The sequence below is a fragment of the Dioszegia hungarica genome (assembly GCF_025882075.1).
Source record: "Dioszegia hungarica strain PDD-24b-2 chromosome Unknown MKK02contig_8, whole genome shotgun sequence".
Taxonomy (NCBI): Eukaryota; Fungi; Basidiomycota; class Tremellomycetes; order Tremellales; family Bulleribasidiaceae; genus Dioszegia; species Dioszegia hungarica.
The window spans coordinates 2124427-2137600 of NW_026515770.1; the positions used below are offsets into that span (position 1 = coordinate 2124427).

Sequence of the window (13174 nt, forward strand, 5' to 3'; positions counted from 1 at the left end):
GGTGTTTTCAGCCTGCCTGTCCGATGGGGTTAGCAGGCCTGCTGATAGACTGATGCACAATAGCCGATGACAAAAGTACAAGTAGAGAAGGACAAAAGATGAGTGGACTGGTGAAAGCTGATCAGAAGGAACCGGTTCGGGGAATCTGATACATCGGAATTACGGCATACCCTCGTGCACCAAGATCAAGCCACACCTATATATATACAGCGTATATACTCTGTCTTTGCCTTTCATCATCCAATACGCGCTCTACTCGCCCTACCATCCACCCTACAGCTCATGCCAAGATGACAAACGTCAGCCGTCCGAGTGAGTTAATGCCTTTACAGTCAAACTGACCGCGTCGCGGAGACCCAAAGCTGATGCCCAAGTTCCCCGTGATGGACGGCTCATATCCCTCATCCTCGCCTCCAAGGGCATCCAGGACGCAGACGAGCGAGTCTTGCAGCAGCTCATGGATTTCTCCTATCGTGAGCTGACTTGAGGCCTCTCGCTTGGGCGGACCGAACAGAAGCTCATATTCGTCTAGGCTACACAGCAGACGTCCTCCAGAATGCTCAAGCGCTGAGCGATCATGCGAGCCGACCCGGTCCCGGAAAGATAGAAAAGGATGATGTGGAGCTGGCCATCATGATGAGGAAGCGATACGAGTTCTTCGAAGCTCCTCCACGAGATGTAAGCTGCACACTGCACGATTTCGCGTGATTTGAGCTGACAAAGGCAGTATCTAGCATCTCTGGCACATGAGCTCAACTCGCACCCCCTCCCTGTCCTTCCTGAATCCTTCGAGGTCGTTCGCCTTCCGCCAGCACATCAGCGCCTAGCCGAGGTCAACTTTGATATAGTGCCTGATCCGCAATTGGTCTTAGCGCCAGAAGAAGAGGAAGAGGAGGATGAGAGCAGCGATGAAGAGGAGGACGCAGTGGATGGTGAGGGAGCTAGGGCGAATGGTGGGAAAGGCGATGAAGATGCGGAGGAGGATGAGGACGAGGATATGGAGGAAGTGGGAGTGGACGAAGGGACCGCAGCGGCACCAGCCCCACCACCTGCCCAGGAACGGGAGATGGACGAAGATTACGATGTCTAGTAGTATGCATATGATGTTGTATAGTATAGCGCATGGGTCATATGGGTGATCGTTATCGTCGTGGTCCAGACCCTCCCTGGATCTAGTCGTGTCGAGATGAGCCAGCTGATCGCCGACTGTGCACCGACATGGCGTCCTGCTGCGAATGCGCCAACTCGGCGTACCTAACCCATCAGCGACTATTCCCTTTCCCCCAAGGAGAAATGCCGCTCACATCATCTTGTACCGCACAAGCTCATTCTCCGTCTCCTCCTTATCAATTTTGGTCATCACCAATTGCCGGACCAATTCAACGTGCTCCTCATTGCTAGCTTATCAGCCGGGACGCTCCACACCACGGGAAACAGTATGAGCCCGACTCACATCGTTGCTAATGTCGACTCCAACTGCTTTCTGATACGTCAGCCTTCCGTCATTTGGCGAATGATAGCCCAATACTTACACCTGGTTGCTCAAATGTCGGTTGGCATTCCGCAACTGGTCCACCTCTGCCGCATGTTTATTCTGATTCCTCCGCTCCTCCTCAAATTCCGCAGTATACGAGTCCAGCATGAACGGTGTTCTGCCTAGTCAGCAGACGACCACCCACCCTCGCTGTCCCTCATTTCTCAAACTCACATTCGGATCTCGTAGGCATCCCTTACAAAGTCGTTGGCGCGCCACGACTCCTCTCCGTCTTCGGTGGCGTTCTCGCGATAATGCTCAAACAGGTCCGTCTGGAGGTACTCTAGTATCTGCTCGAAATCTAGTTCGACGAGCTTCGTTTCGGCCGCTTGGAGGAGTGCGAGGGAGAACCGGAAGACGGCCTCTATGCCTTCGGCAAAGACGATATCGAGGACTCGGTATACTAGTGACAGAGGGAATCTGCTCGTTAGCTTGACACTCATTTTACTCTAGAAACAGAGTAGCTCACTTGTAGGAGAACAGCGTCATGAACCATTGGCTGGCGTACATGCTGCTCTTGATCCCTTTCCGGAGCAAGTGGGTGTGGACGAGCGGAACGTGCTCCTCGAGGAGTCGGTCGTACTGGAACAGCCGGAGCTGGAGGCCGGGCATATCTGCCTGATAGTGCGAGCGAAGGTTGTACGAGTCCATCAGACGGACAAGGACGCAGAAGGCTTCTTCATCCGGCATCTGAACGTCAGCTACGCATTACCTTACTTTGGCGATCGAAAGCTCACGTTCAGTAGGAGAGCAGCAACGATGAAGGCGACCCCTTGCGTATATCCAACTTCAGGATCATACCTGACATCAGCTCCTTCTTCGGATCGGAACTCACAAGCTGTACGCTTTCAGAACCATGAACAGGCTCTCCCGGCCTCCTGCGTCCTGGAAGAATTTGTGGTGTGGGAAGGTCCTGGACAGATCTTTTCGTATTGACTTTTCGTGTGGCGAGGTGTGCTTCAAGAGCTGCTTGTACGTCTCTTCGAGCGGGATGGATTTCGAGGACGACATGAGCTGCCATATTGATCCTCTGAAAAGTAAGCTTTCTGCCCGAGAAGCGACCAAGCACCCGTCAGCTTACCTGATGACGCCTGGTATACCCTGCTGTATCGCCTTGGACAGGTCTCTCGGTCGTTCCCTAGCCACCTCTTCGAAATCCTGGACGACCGCTCCCCAAAACACCCAATCCACTTCCTCCGTCCTAGTCGGCGAAGCACCCCCCTCAGCGCTCTCCTCCGACTCCTCCGCCGTCGCCGCCGCGGCATTCTCCCGCCTCATCTCCCTCGCGACACCCTCCATCTCCCCTCGGACCCGCTCGAACCCTTCCCGGATCTTGTCGCCGCCGCCCAGTTCCCGGCTCTGCCGCCGATCCCGGATCGCCAGATCGTCATTGATGTGGTGTAGCAACAAGGACGGCGAGGGGATACGGGACGGACCTGCCGACTCGGGACCTGCCGATGTGGGTTCGGAGGGCGCAGATGAGGTCGAGCGGGTGAGGAGGTTGGACATGGTCGATCTCCAGCCGCCAGCGGGGGTACCGCCTGATGCGGACCGAGAGGGCGCGAGGGGCGTGGCGGCCGTGACTGAAGGTGTACCAAAAGAGAGGGAGAAGAAGGAAGATGCCTTGGCAGTAGGTGGTTCCGCTGGAGGGGTGACGACTGTGGGTGTGGCCGTCATCACGTCCGAGGGTACGGGGACGGGGGATGAGTTGTAGCTGATCCGGAGTGGTTCCAGCCCCGGCCCCGTTTCTGCCGCGAGGGCGATCTCCGAAAACTGACCTCCGTCCGCAGAAGCAGACACCGGCGTTGAAGGCTTCAGAGCAAGCCCGCCAGGTCCCGTTGGCTTCGTCTCTGGACTGGAGCCCGGCGCGATGGACCTGAAGGACCCAACAGGGGACGTCGAGGCTGCCTGAGGCGCCAGAGAGCTGGAACTGACACTGGCGCTGGTACTAGCCCCGGTCTCCCACATGGCAGCAGCGGCGCGCACCTTGCTGCCTGCAGCGGGCGACTTTGTCGGGGAGGCATTGGCGCTTGGGGTCGTCGGGACGTCTTCGAACGTGTCTGAGCGGGAATCGACCGAGTCGTCCAGTTCCAGCTCCTGTAGCGCTGCCAGGTGAGGCGATGTCGGCTCTGGCATCCTACAGGTGGCTACCTGAGCGCGATATACAAGTAGAAGATGGTCTGAATGAGCTATTGCGGCTGTTGCTTTTAGTGAATTGGACCACCTTTTACCCCGCGTTTCGCATTCTCAGGGATCGACGCTTTACCCCACACTCTCCGACAGCCTGCCAGCCAAAATTTGTCTCTTGCCTTTCGCATCTTCATCGACCCTGTCTATCTTGATCACCATGGCTAAAGCATCAAGCAGCAAACTTCCAGCAGACTCGCCGGCCAAGAAGGTCAGCTACGTAGCTTCCCAGGCTAGCGAATCGGGCGCAGAGGAGGAAGAAGAGGAAGAGGAGCAGGAAGAAGTGGAAGAGAGGTCTGAGCGGGATAGTCTGTTGGGGGACGATGATACGTCCTCGGCGGATAGTGATGAGCTGGAGGACGTCGCACCTAGACGAAGGGATAATGGGGAGGCTTCCGGCTCGGGATCTAGAAGAGGTGCGATGGGACAACTGCCGTGAGTTACCTTCGCAAGTGGATGAGGGTCTGGCTGAAAGGACAGACGATATGCCCCGCCGAACGGTATGATGCCACTCCCGCTGAGCGTCAACTTTGCTTCGTCGCCGTTTGAATGGGATGCTATGGCGAAGGCGCAAGGAGTGGAACTTTGGTCGATCCGTGCACCTGTAGACGTGCGTCTATCACGCTGTGCAAAGGAATCCCACGGGCGAGAGCTGACCCCACACAGCTCAAGTCGTCCCGCCTTACCGCTCTGAACATTGCCATGGGCTCTTCTGGTCCTTCTGGCTCTCTTACTGTCAAATCCAGCTCCTACTCCCTTCACTCGGCCGGCTTCCCCACGCCAGCTACGGCTGACGTGGATGAAGAAGGGCGTCAGCCAACGGCGGGACCCGGTCTGGCGGACGCAATGATGATGGAAGATGGCGGAGAGCGACTGAGATTCGAGGGAGGAGCGGAAATGATGGGCGGGATGACGCTCATGGTGCCGCGAGTCGAGAAGGGCGGGAAGCTGTATGCTGGTAAGCTACATCTTGGCAGCATCAGGGGTCGATGCTGATCCGCAGCGCCAATCAACGTATCTCGCCATCTCATCCTCGTCCCCAACACCGCCACATCCACATCCGCATCGAACGAGAACGCCCTCCCTTCCCTTCTCGCCACATCGGCACTGGACGACGCGCTCGATGCCGCCGAAGCGGATGACGCGATCCGGCACGCCCCCGCCAAGCGTGTTCAACCTACACATCTCCTCAAATTTCGGAATCACGCTATTGGCTCGCGAACGAGCGGGCCTGCTGGAGCGCCCGGCCGGAAAGCGCCAGAGTCCCGGAAAGCGCCAGAGTCAGCGAGGGGGATGCCAATCGATGCCATTAGTATCCTAGCGCAGAACAAGGCGGAGAAGGCGGCAGCCAAGAAGCGGAAGAGCGAGGCCGAGGGGCGGGATACACCCGGCAAGAAGAAGAAGAGGGCGGTAGAAGCATGATGCGGGCGCGAGGACATGATTTATATTCATACGATGTATATACAGTGTGGACATGTATTCTAGACGGGATCTCTAGCTTTGGTAATGTTACAATTGGGTTACCGCAAGGACAGGCCACCAAGGGATCTCCCAAGACAGAAAAATAGAAGCAAGACGTCTACACCAAGGCCAGACCGTCCGTCGAGCTGAAATGATGATACACCTTGGTCGACAACGCCTTGTTGAGAAGCCGACCGTTCGCTGTCCCATTCCTGAGATTACGGACCTGGACATCAGCACCTCCCATGTCTCAACCAGCTGAGGCTTACCTCGCAATCCTGCAACAAGAGCGCAGCACCGTGTCCCCTCCTCTCAGCCTTGTCGTACGCCTCCATCAAGTCCTTGAAGACGGGGTACTCGGCAACGATGCCCGCTGCGCCGCTCGGCGTAATGCCGTGGACAGCCTCAAGCATCAATTTGAAGGCGTCGGACGGGTGCGAGCTCTTCTTGGTAGCGGCGCCGTCGGCGGGGCAGAAGTTTAGATGAGTCTTTCTGAGCAACTTGTACTGCGGACTCAGTATGCTGAAGATGCCTCAGATGAATGGACCTACAGGTCGGATAGCGACGTCGGCCCCGAGGTTATAGACCCAATCTTCGATCTCTTCGGTCTTTTCGACTGCTGGTCAGCTTGAGAAGCTCCGACACATTGAGTACTAGACGTACCATGAACCAAGAAGCATCGCTCTGCCACTTGCAGCTTGACAAGCTCCCTCTCTACCATCGCCTTATCCGCCCGTACCCCTACCGGTCTCCTCACCGGGTTGATCTCCCCCAGGCTCGCCCTCGCCGCCGCGGTAAACTCCCTATTCGCCAGCGTCTTGGTCTTGGCGTAATACTTTTGCAGCCCTTTGATCATCACCACGACCTGATCCGTCTGCTTCAACCTCATTGTCATCCGCGCATCGCTCGCCCATTCCGCCAACCCGTTCGCCTTCGAGTGGATCAGATCCAGGATCTCTTCGGCCTGGACGACGAGCACGACGGTGGATTCCCATTCCCATCGATCTTCCGCGAGGATGACCCATTTCTTCGCCTTGGCATCGTATTTCGCCTTGACGTGCCGCTTGAACCGGATCACGCCGGCCTGGGGGCATTCTTTTTCGTTGAGCGTGTGCACTTCGGACTCGTTGCCGACGAACCGGGTCCGGATCTCGGGAAGCGCAGCAGCGATGGGGGAAGAGGGTTCAAGGAGGTCGGGAGTAAGATAGAGGTGGATCTCGCGGACCGTATCGCTCTTGTTGATCCGTAGCTATCATAAGCACAAACCCCTTTTCTAGCTCGGAAAGACCCACCTTGTTCGCCTCCTTCTCCTTTTTAGCCAAAGACTTGGCTGCCTCCTTATCCACCTTCTCCTGCTCCTTCTTCCGAGCCTTCTCATCCTTCTCTTGCTGCTTCATCGCCTCCTTTTCCTCCTTTTCTTCACGCTTCCGCGCCGCCTCCGCCTCCTTGTCCTTGCCGTCCCCGCTGTCCACCTTCTTCTTGGGGGCCGTCTTCTTCTTCTTTGCCCCTTCTGACAGAGGCGTATCGACCTCACTCTCGGTGCTGGGAGTCTCGAGACGCATTGCGTCATTATCAAGAAGATCAAGAAGCGCGGACTATGCGCATCAGCTATACCCTTCACCGAGCTGATCACGGGGTACGTACACGGATAGGCGCGATCTTAACAGGCGAAGCCTTCCGCTTCCCCTTCCGATCCGTCAAGAAATCAGAGACCAGCTCCGTCATGCTCTGCACGGGCTCGTCGTCGTCCGAGTCGTCGATGAAGATAGGGGCTGAAAGGGGAGCGCGCATGGGCCCGCGGGACACGGCAGGCGCGTACGGACGGCTCGGTCCAGACATGCTGATGATGTCGTCCTCGCCATCGCTGATCAAGATGTAGTCGGGCATATCTACGATTCAAGGTGGTGTAGATACTATGAAGATGGGCTGGCTGTTGCTAGCAGAGATAGATGTAGAAAGTGAGGATCAGAACGAGAAATCCAGTCAACCGCGTCAACAAACGCGTCTCTTTCCGACGGAAGCGGCTGAGCTCAAGGCAAGGTGCAGAGCTACAATGGAGGGACGTGCATTAAGGGCATACAGAGACCACTGAACAGAAGAAGTAGGTAGAGAGCATCACATGACAACACAGCATGAGTTTTGCTAGGATATCAGCTTAAGTCCAAAGGAAAGTTAGGAGGGACACACCTTCTTGGCTGTCTTGTAGAACATCTTACTCTGCGCCGATAAGGCGTTCGACCGCTCGACGAGGTTGTCGAGCTTCTCTCCTCGTTCCAGGACCGACTCGATCGTCTTGTGCTACAATGTCAGCCGAGATCCTGTGTACCTTCGACTGATACATACCAGCACGATCTTGGTCTCATCCAGCTCCTTCTGCACCTTCATAATCGTGTCCGCCTGCTTCGGGTCCTGGTACTTGGTCAAGTACTGCGTCAATGTCGCCTCCAGCTTGCCCTTCTGCGCTGGCGGCAGACCGCCCGCAGCTGCCTGCGAAGGGTTGACCGAGAATGCACTAGCTGCTCCGCCGAGCGATCCGCCCGCTGCGCCAGGGAGGTTGTTGGCGAGTGCGGCGTGTTCATCCAGGATTTTGGTAAGCAGCGAGAAGGCGGGTCGGTAGGGATATTCCAGGTCCGTAATCATCACAGCTGAAAGGTAAGCTTTGTCCAAAATAGCAGAAAGACCAGCTGACCAGCAAGACCGGGTCCTCCATTCCGACCAGCGGTCCGGAAGACGTGCGCCTTGTAGTTGTTCTCTTCGACTGATGATGGTTGGTTGGCAGGTGTACGCTCGGCAACGGTCTATGATATCAGCTGAGCTACCTCTGGAACCGGATTGACAACTGACCTTTGTGAAGAAGCCCATGAACTCGCCGACAGACCCCCGTTGATAGAATGAGAAGCTAGACAGATCTTGCGCTGTCCCCAGCAAAGCCGCCTGCGCCGGGCTTGCAGAAGTGACGGATAGGAGTGAGAGTGAGAAGACCTTCATTATGGGATATGTGTAGGGGAGAGATGATCAGGTATGTAATGGTGTGATGGTATGGTGTATACAATGGAGATGGACTCTAGACTGCTGCGGCATGGTGGCGGAGAGCGTGACGTCGGTGTGTCGCTCAGTTGAGGAATTTCCCAAAGCGGCAATGTTGACATCTCCCTCAGCCCACTCGAGGAGCAGTTGCAATAAGCGGGCTTTGGGACTACTCACCCCCCTACCCAGCTCTCTCCTCTATACATACACCTACCATCTACAGAGGCTTCGAGCGCTTCATCAGCAGCTTTCATATTTACGGGAAAATCAAGGCTAGGCCCAGCCTCAAGCTCATCAACCCGCCATGTCCGGCATGCTACCGGAAGATACCTGGGTCAACTCGTTCCTCCCCTCGGCACCCCGGCCGCTCCTCACTGCGCTGCAACGCAGACTAGCCGGGTCCACCTCGCACGTCAATGCTCTGGCGGATCTGTTCAAGCAGCGTGCTGCGATAGAGCAGCAGTATGCCGACGGGCTGGCAAAGCTCGCTAGGACGGCGGAGAACGGGGGGTTGCTTCCCAAGAACGGGACGGAGTGGGAGCGGGGAGGCGGAGAGGCCAAGCTATGGGAAGCCATGGTGTCTGATCTTGCGGAGGTCAGCTCTTACGCTCGAAAACCTCGGAGCCGAACTGACTTGGCAGACCTCGACCTCGCACTCGACCCTGTCAGCTCTGCTGAAGACGGACTTTGAGCAGCCCATCCGTGAGCTACCGAGCAAGATCGTCGCTTGGCGCCGGGTTGGAGAGCAAGACTCCTCCCTCGACAAGAATCTCAAAGACTACGAGAAAGTCTCGGCAAAGCTCGACAAGGCAGCCGGAAAGAAGGCCGGCAAGGCGGATGCGTATCAACAGGAGCTCAACCAGTTGACGCAGTCACTCTCGTCACTCTCGCCAATGGTGTACACAACGTACCAGCGGCTGGATGAGCAGCGGCTGAGTACGCTCAAGGAGATTGTGGTGCGATGGGGAACGATCAAGGGAGATATGGCGGTGCGGGATGGGGAGCGGGCAGAGAGGAGCGTCGGGAACTTGCTAGGGTGGGAGACGGGAGATGAGGTCATGGCGGTGGGACAGAAGCTGGGTGGTGGGGCGGGCGGAGGAAGTAGGGCGGGTAGCGCAGCGCCTTCGTTTGGTGCGGCGCCGTCGTTCGTTAGTGGAGGTACTCGTAAGTCCGACACAGCCCATATCCGTGAGCAAAAAGCTGACTTCCAGCCCGGATGGACCGAACAGTATCATCGGCTACCAACGCTTCGGACTTTACCCCTCGGCCAGCCTTCAGGCAGAACGGCTCCTCCAGCGGCGCCGTCTCATCGCCCGCACCGCCACCCTCGTCCTTCGGCGGCGGTCTCAAGTCAATGCTGGGTCGATCCAAGACCCTCGCACGAGGGAGGAGCAACAGCAACGCTACTTCCGTCCAGCTGAGGGATGAGCCTGTCGAGTCGATCAGCGAGGACAGGCCTTCTGAGCGGGCAATCAGCGAGAGGGTGAGCTGATGTGAAACCAGCCTGGGTGGACATAGCTGACAGTGAATAGCCGGTTGATGAGGAGGGCTTCTCGGTACCCCCGCCGGATCGACACCGCTCGCTCTGGGACGAGCCGGACGAGGACGATATCCCCCTCTCTGCTACAAAAGCTGCATCTATCGTCCCCTCCAAATCTAACGGACTGGCGCCGCCAATGGAACCCACCTCCGCCACGCCCGCGTCATCGTCCTTCGCGCAAACCTTAGACGCATCCCCATCGGAATCGCAAGAAACCCTTGGTGGCGCCTCGTTCAGCCGGGGCAACATGGCCATGACCTCCGCTCCGATCCAGGAAAGTGAGGAGGAGCGTCAAGCCGCCTTGCAGAAGATGCAGCAGACGCTCCAACTTCCTCCTCAGCAGCCTTCTCGGCGGAACACTACGCGCGGACGGCGAGACGTCCGGAATACCATGTTTGGCTTCAACGGCGTCAGTCCTACTTCGGAAGAGCCAGAGACTATGGATTCTCCCACCTCCCCCTCCGCCAGCGTCAACGGTATGAACGCCATGGCAGCCACTCCCCGTCAGGGATCCCTTGCATCCCTCTCCAACAACCCATTCGACTCGCCCGGCCTCTCGGCGCCTTCCATGCCCGTCGCAACCGGCCAAGGTCTTCGGGCCAACATCACCGAGGCCATCAACGTCATTATGCGGGCGGGCGAGGTCCAGCGGCTCCAAATCACCGGGGAAATTCACCTCGGTCTGCGCGGCGCCACCTCACACGGTCCCATCCACATCCGCCTCGACGCTTTCGAGCGGCTGGAAAAGATCGCCCCGAACCCGCAGTATCTGGCGCAGGTACCCGACAAGCCCGGAGAGTATCTTCTCAATTCGGAGACGCTCGCTGGGTCGTCGGGCAAGGCGTCACCCAAAGGCACCCTGCTCTTCAAGTACCAGGTGCACGTTTCGGCCGGAACGGAAAAGTCGGCGCTTCCCCTCATCCTCGAGCCGTCTTTCCTCTGCAAAGACGGCGAGACGCGCATGATCCTCAACTATCGGTCAAACCCCGATCACGTCTCGTCGGGAAGCATGAGCGGTCTCTCGTTCAATGCGGCGTTTGAGCCAGGACCGGCCGTCTCCAATGTCCAGGCGAAACCGGCCGGAGGGGTCTGGTCCCCTTCTACACGGCGCATGACGTGGGATATGGGAGCGGTGCAGGGTGGAGAAGGGAAGATCATTGCCAAGTTCACGTCGGAGGCGGGCGAGGTGTTGAGGCCGCAAGGTGTGTTGGCGAGCTGGGCGGCGGAAGGGGTACTGGCGAGTGGGATAGGGATTGAGGTTGTCGGGGCCGAAGGGTGGAAGTTTGAGGAGGTGACAAAGGGGTTGTCAACTGGAAAATATCTTGCAGAGGCGGTCATCAGTTGAATTTATGTAGGAGCTTGGAATGCATTTATACGGTGCAGGCGCGTTGTAATACTGATATGAGTCTAATTGGGTTGAGGCTAATAGGCTTAACAGCCAGACTGATGTTAGTCCTGGCGGGACCAATATACGACCAGGTCTTCCCCCTCAGGTAAAGTAACGTGCGCTGCGAGGGGCATAGAGGTGTCAGGGGGATGTGGGCAGTATGATGAGTGCTGACTAGCCTAACCCACAACTTTGCTCACGCTAGGTGGCTGTGCGGTACTGATTCCGCGCTCCGCTAGAAAACGTCTTCTGGCTGCCCGCTTATTGCGTAGCTGGAGAGGAAAGGTAAGTAAGTATACATGCACGGGTACGAACCCGAAGCTGAGAACCTTCAGGTGAGTGATGTTCCGGGATGTGAGAAAATGAGTGGGCTGTAAACAGGGACAAGGACGACCGGAATCATAACCGCTGCAAAGCACGATGGGGATCTACATGCTGAAATCACATCGCTGATACTGATTATGGTTTCTCTCCCTACTCAAGCTGATCAGAACAAGACAGACCTTCAAAAGTGCGAGATTCTCTTGAATTGTTGTACCCAAAGAAAGGTGGACGGGCCGGGCACACTCCATACTGGGGCTGACTGACTACTATCCACGAGTCTCATCCCCGTTCACTGTCTGATAACCACCCCGCCGAAAGTGGGATGGTTTAACCTTACCAAGCCAACAAACATACCTGTGGAGAAAGCTCTCGTAGCGTTCCTGACCCGGTCTTTGATCGAGTCCAGAGGGCACGCACCGGTCTTGTCATGTGTGAGAGTAGAAGGGTCAGAGATGTATGGGTCCTGAACAGCGAGCGCATGAAATGTGGCTGTCTTCGGAGATTCCATGTCGAGTAGCAGCCGTCCCTTGAGGAGAATGGGATCTGTCGAGCAACGCTGCATGAAACTTCCGTCTATCCACGTCAAGGTGTGTGTGCGGGGATCGGCGCCGGTCTTGCATGTAGGGCAGAGGGTCGGGTCGGATGCCTGCTGACCTCCAGAAGGGAAAAATTGCCAAAGGTAACCGGTCTCGTCGGTAAAGATGGCGGTCGTTTCAAGCTTGAGGGCGTCCGTGCTGTCCAGCTCGACGAGGGCGTGGCGCAGATCTGTCTGTAGCTTTTGAGAAACGCAGATATCGGTGCGGGCCGGACAATTGGTATGTAGGTAGGTCCTCGCGGCTCCTCCCATGTCGGGCGGGATGAGACACAGTGGTACCGCAGAGGAGGTAGCGCACGAAGTGGTATCGCAGACCAGCCGACCTTGCAACGTGGCAAGCGGATCGGTCGCCGATGGGTAATCGACAGGTACATCGGCGAAGGAGTGTTCGCTGTTGCACTTCACGCACCGTACGCCCCGCAGCAGAATCGCCTGGTTCGTAGAAGGATGCAAGTTGCTCACAAACCTGACGGAAGGCCGCGAATAGACGACCCCGTTCGTGAAGGTCAGATCAGACAAGTCAACGGGGCTGTTGTTGGCCATATCGGAATAATGAGCTGGCCAAAGGGGTGAGATTGTAGGAAGAATGCCCTGCTGAATTTGTGGATATGGTAAAGATAGAACAGGAGGAAAAGCGGGATAGGATCTTCGCCCTGGCTTAGAATGTGATCAGGGATAGTGGAAAGAGAGGGTTGACGAGTCAAGTCGTCTGTTGGTCGGTCTTCTTATCAGCCGTGCTGCGGTCGCACGCCTTCGGGCGGAGGGCGAATTAGAGGAGTGAAACAGTCACAGGTCGGGCATCGCTGCCTAGAAGTCTTTGAGTGGAGTCTGAGTAGTTTTCGGAGTTTGAGCAAGTCCTCAGTTGAAGCTGGCCTCAAACAGACCCACCCTTGATACACTCCTCGACGTACTCAGGTCAGAGCTGTACTCTTTGCACAGCCTTAGTACGTGTGGGAGGAGTGAGTATGCACAGCCCCGATCTGAAAGGAAGATCATTCAGGGGCGCGTTTCGCCGGACATTAGTGTCGTCTCACTAGCCTTTACTGTCAAGCAGTAGTATACGGGAAGGCATCTCTACCGCCCACGGGATGCTGAACATTCACTGCAGATAGACATACA

The 13174-nt window shown here is 56.8% G+C and overlaps 7 protein-coding genes across 7 annotated transcripts; 3 read left to right on the plus strand and 4 right to left on the minus strand.

Annotated features, from left to right (window-relative positions):
- Positions 1–290: 290 nt before the first annotated feature.
- Positions 291–1090, plus strand: MKK02DRAFT_36861 (transcription initiation factor IID, 31kD subunit-domain-containing protein; the record flags this gene model as incomplete). The annotated part of the gene is made up of 4 exons (XM_053089509.1): positions 291–312; positions 375–473; positions 533–678; positions 728–1090. 4 exons carry the CDS (start codon positions 291–293, stop codon positions 1088–1090), a joined length of 630 nt encoding a protein of 209 aa, XP_052945598.1.
- Positions 1091–1172: 82 nt separating this feature from the next.
- Positions 1173–3502, minus strand: MKK02DRAFT_26029 (rab-GTPase-TBC domain-containing protein; the record flags this gene model as incomplete). Its single annotated transcript, XM_053087131.1, has 9 exons — positions 1173–1254; positions 1305–1397; positions 1454–1483; positions 1533–1652; positions 1709–1957; positions 2004–2224; positions 2272–2335; positions 2370–2564; positions 2616–3502. 9 exons carry the CDS (start codon positions 3500–3502, stop codon positions 1173–1175), a joined length of 1941 nt encoding a protein of 646 aa, XP_052945599.1.
- A 379-nt stretch (positions 3503–3881) lies between these two features.
- On the plus strand, positions 3882–5143 carry MKK02DRAFT_44519 (uncharacterized protein; the record flags this gene model as incomplete). Its single annotated transcript, XM_053092970.1, has 4 exons — positions 3882–4156; positions 4202–4331; positions 4388–4679; positions 4725–5143. 4 exons carry the CDS (start codon positions 3882–3884, stop codon positions 5141–5143), a joined length of 1116 nt encoding a protein of 371 aa, XP_052945600.1.
- A 157-nt stretch (positions 5144–5300) lies between these two features.
- On the minus strand, positions 5301–6744 carry MKK02DRAFT_36862 (uncharacterized protein; the record flags this gene model as incomplete). Its single annotated transcript, XM_053089510.1, has 5 exons — positions 5301–5408; positions 5452–5688; positions 5734–5798; positions 5846–6431; positions 6475–6744. 5 exons carry the CDS (start codon positions 6742–6744, stop codon positions 5301–5303), a joined length of 1266 nt encoding a protein of 421 aa, XP_052945601.1.
- A 553-nt stretch (positions 6745–7297) lies between these two features.
- MKK02DRAFT_26929 (putative vesicle membrane protein with acyltransferase activity) lies at positions 7298–8170 on the minus strand (the record flags this gene model as incomplete). The annotated part of the gene is made up of 5 exons (XM_053087277.1): positions 7298–7324; positions 7370–7480; positions 7526–7827; positions 7872–7980; positions 8027–8170. 5 exons carry the CDS (start codon positions 8168–8170, stop codon positions 7298–7300), a joined length of 693 nt encoding a protein of 230 aa, XP_052945602.1.
- A 343-nt stretch (positions 8171–8513) lies between these two features.
- Positions 8514–11094, plus strand: MKK02DRAFT_25772 (muniscin domain-containing protein; the record flags this gene model as incomplete). Its single annotated transcript, XM_053087087.1, has 4 exons — positions 8514–8804; positions 8851–9361; positions 9421–9692; positions 9742–11094. The coding sequence occupies 4 exons, from the start codon at positions 8514–8516 to the stop codon at positions 11092–11094; spliced, it is 2427 nt and encodes an 808-aa protein (XP_052945603.1).
- A 373-nt stretch (positions 11095–11467) lies between these two features.
- On the minus strand, positions 11468–12598 carry MKK02DRAFT_33164 (uncharacterized protein; the record flags this gene model as incomplete). Its single annotated transcript, XM_053088664.1, has 4 exons — positions 11468–11571; positions 11640–11726; positions 11815–12487; positions 12518–12598. The coding sequence occupies 4 exons, from the start codon at positions 12596–12598 to the stop codon at positions 11468–11470; spliced, it is 945 nt and encodes a 314-aa protein (XP_052945604.1).
- Between the last annotated feature and the right edge of the window lie 576 nt (positions 12599–13174).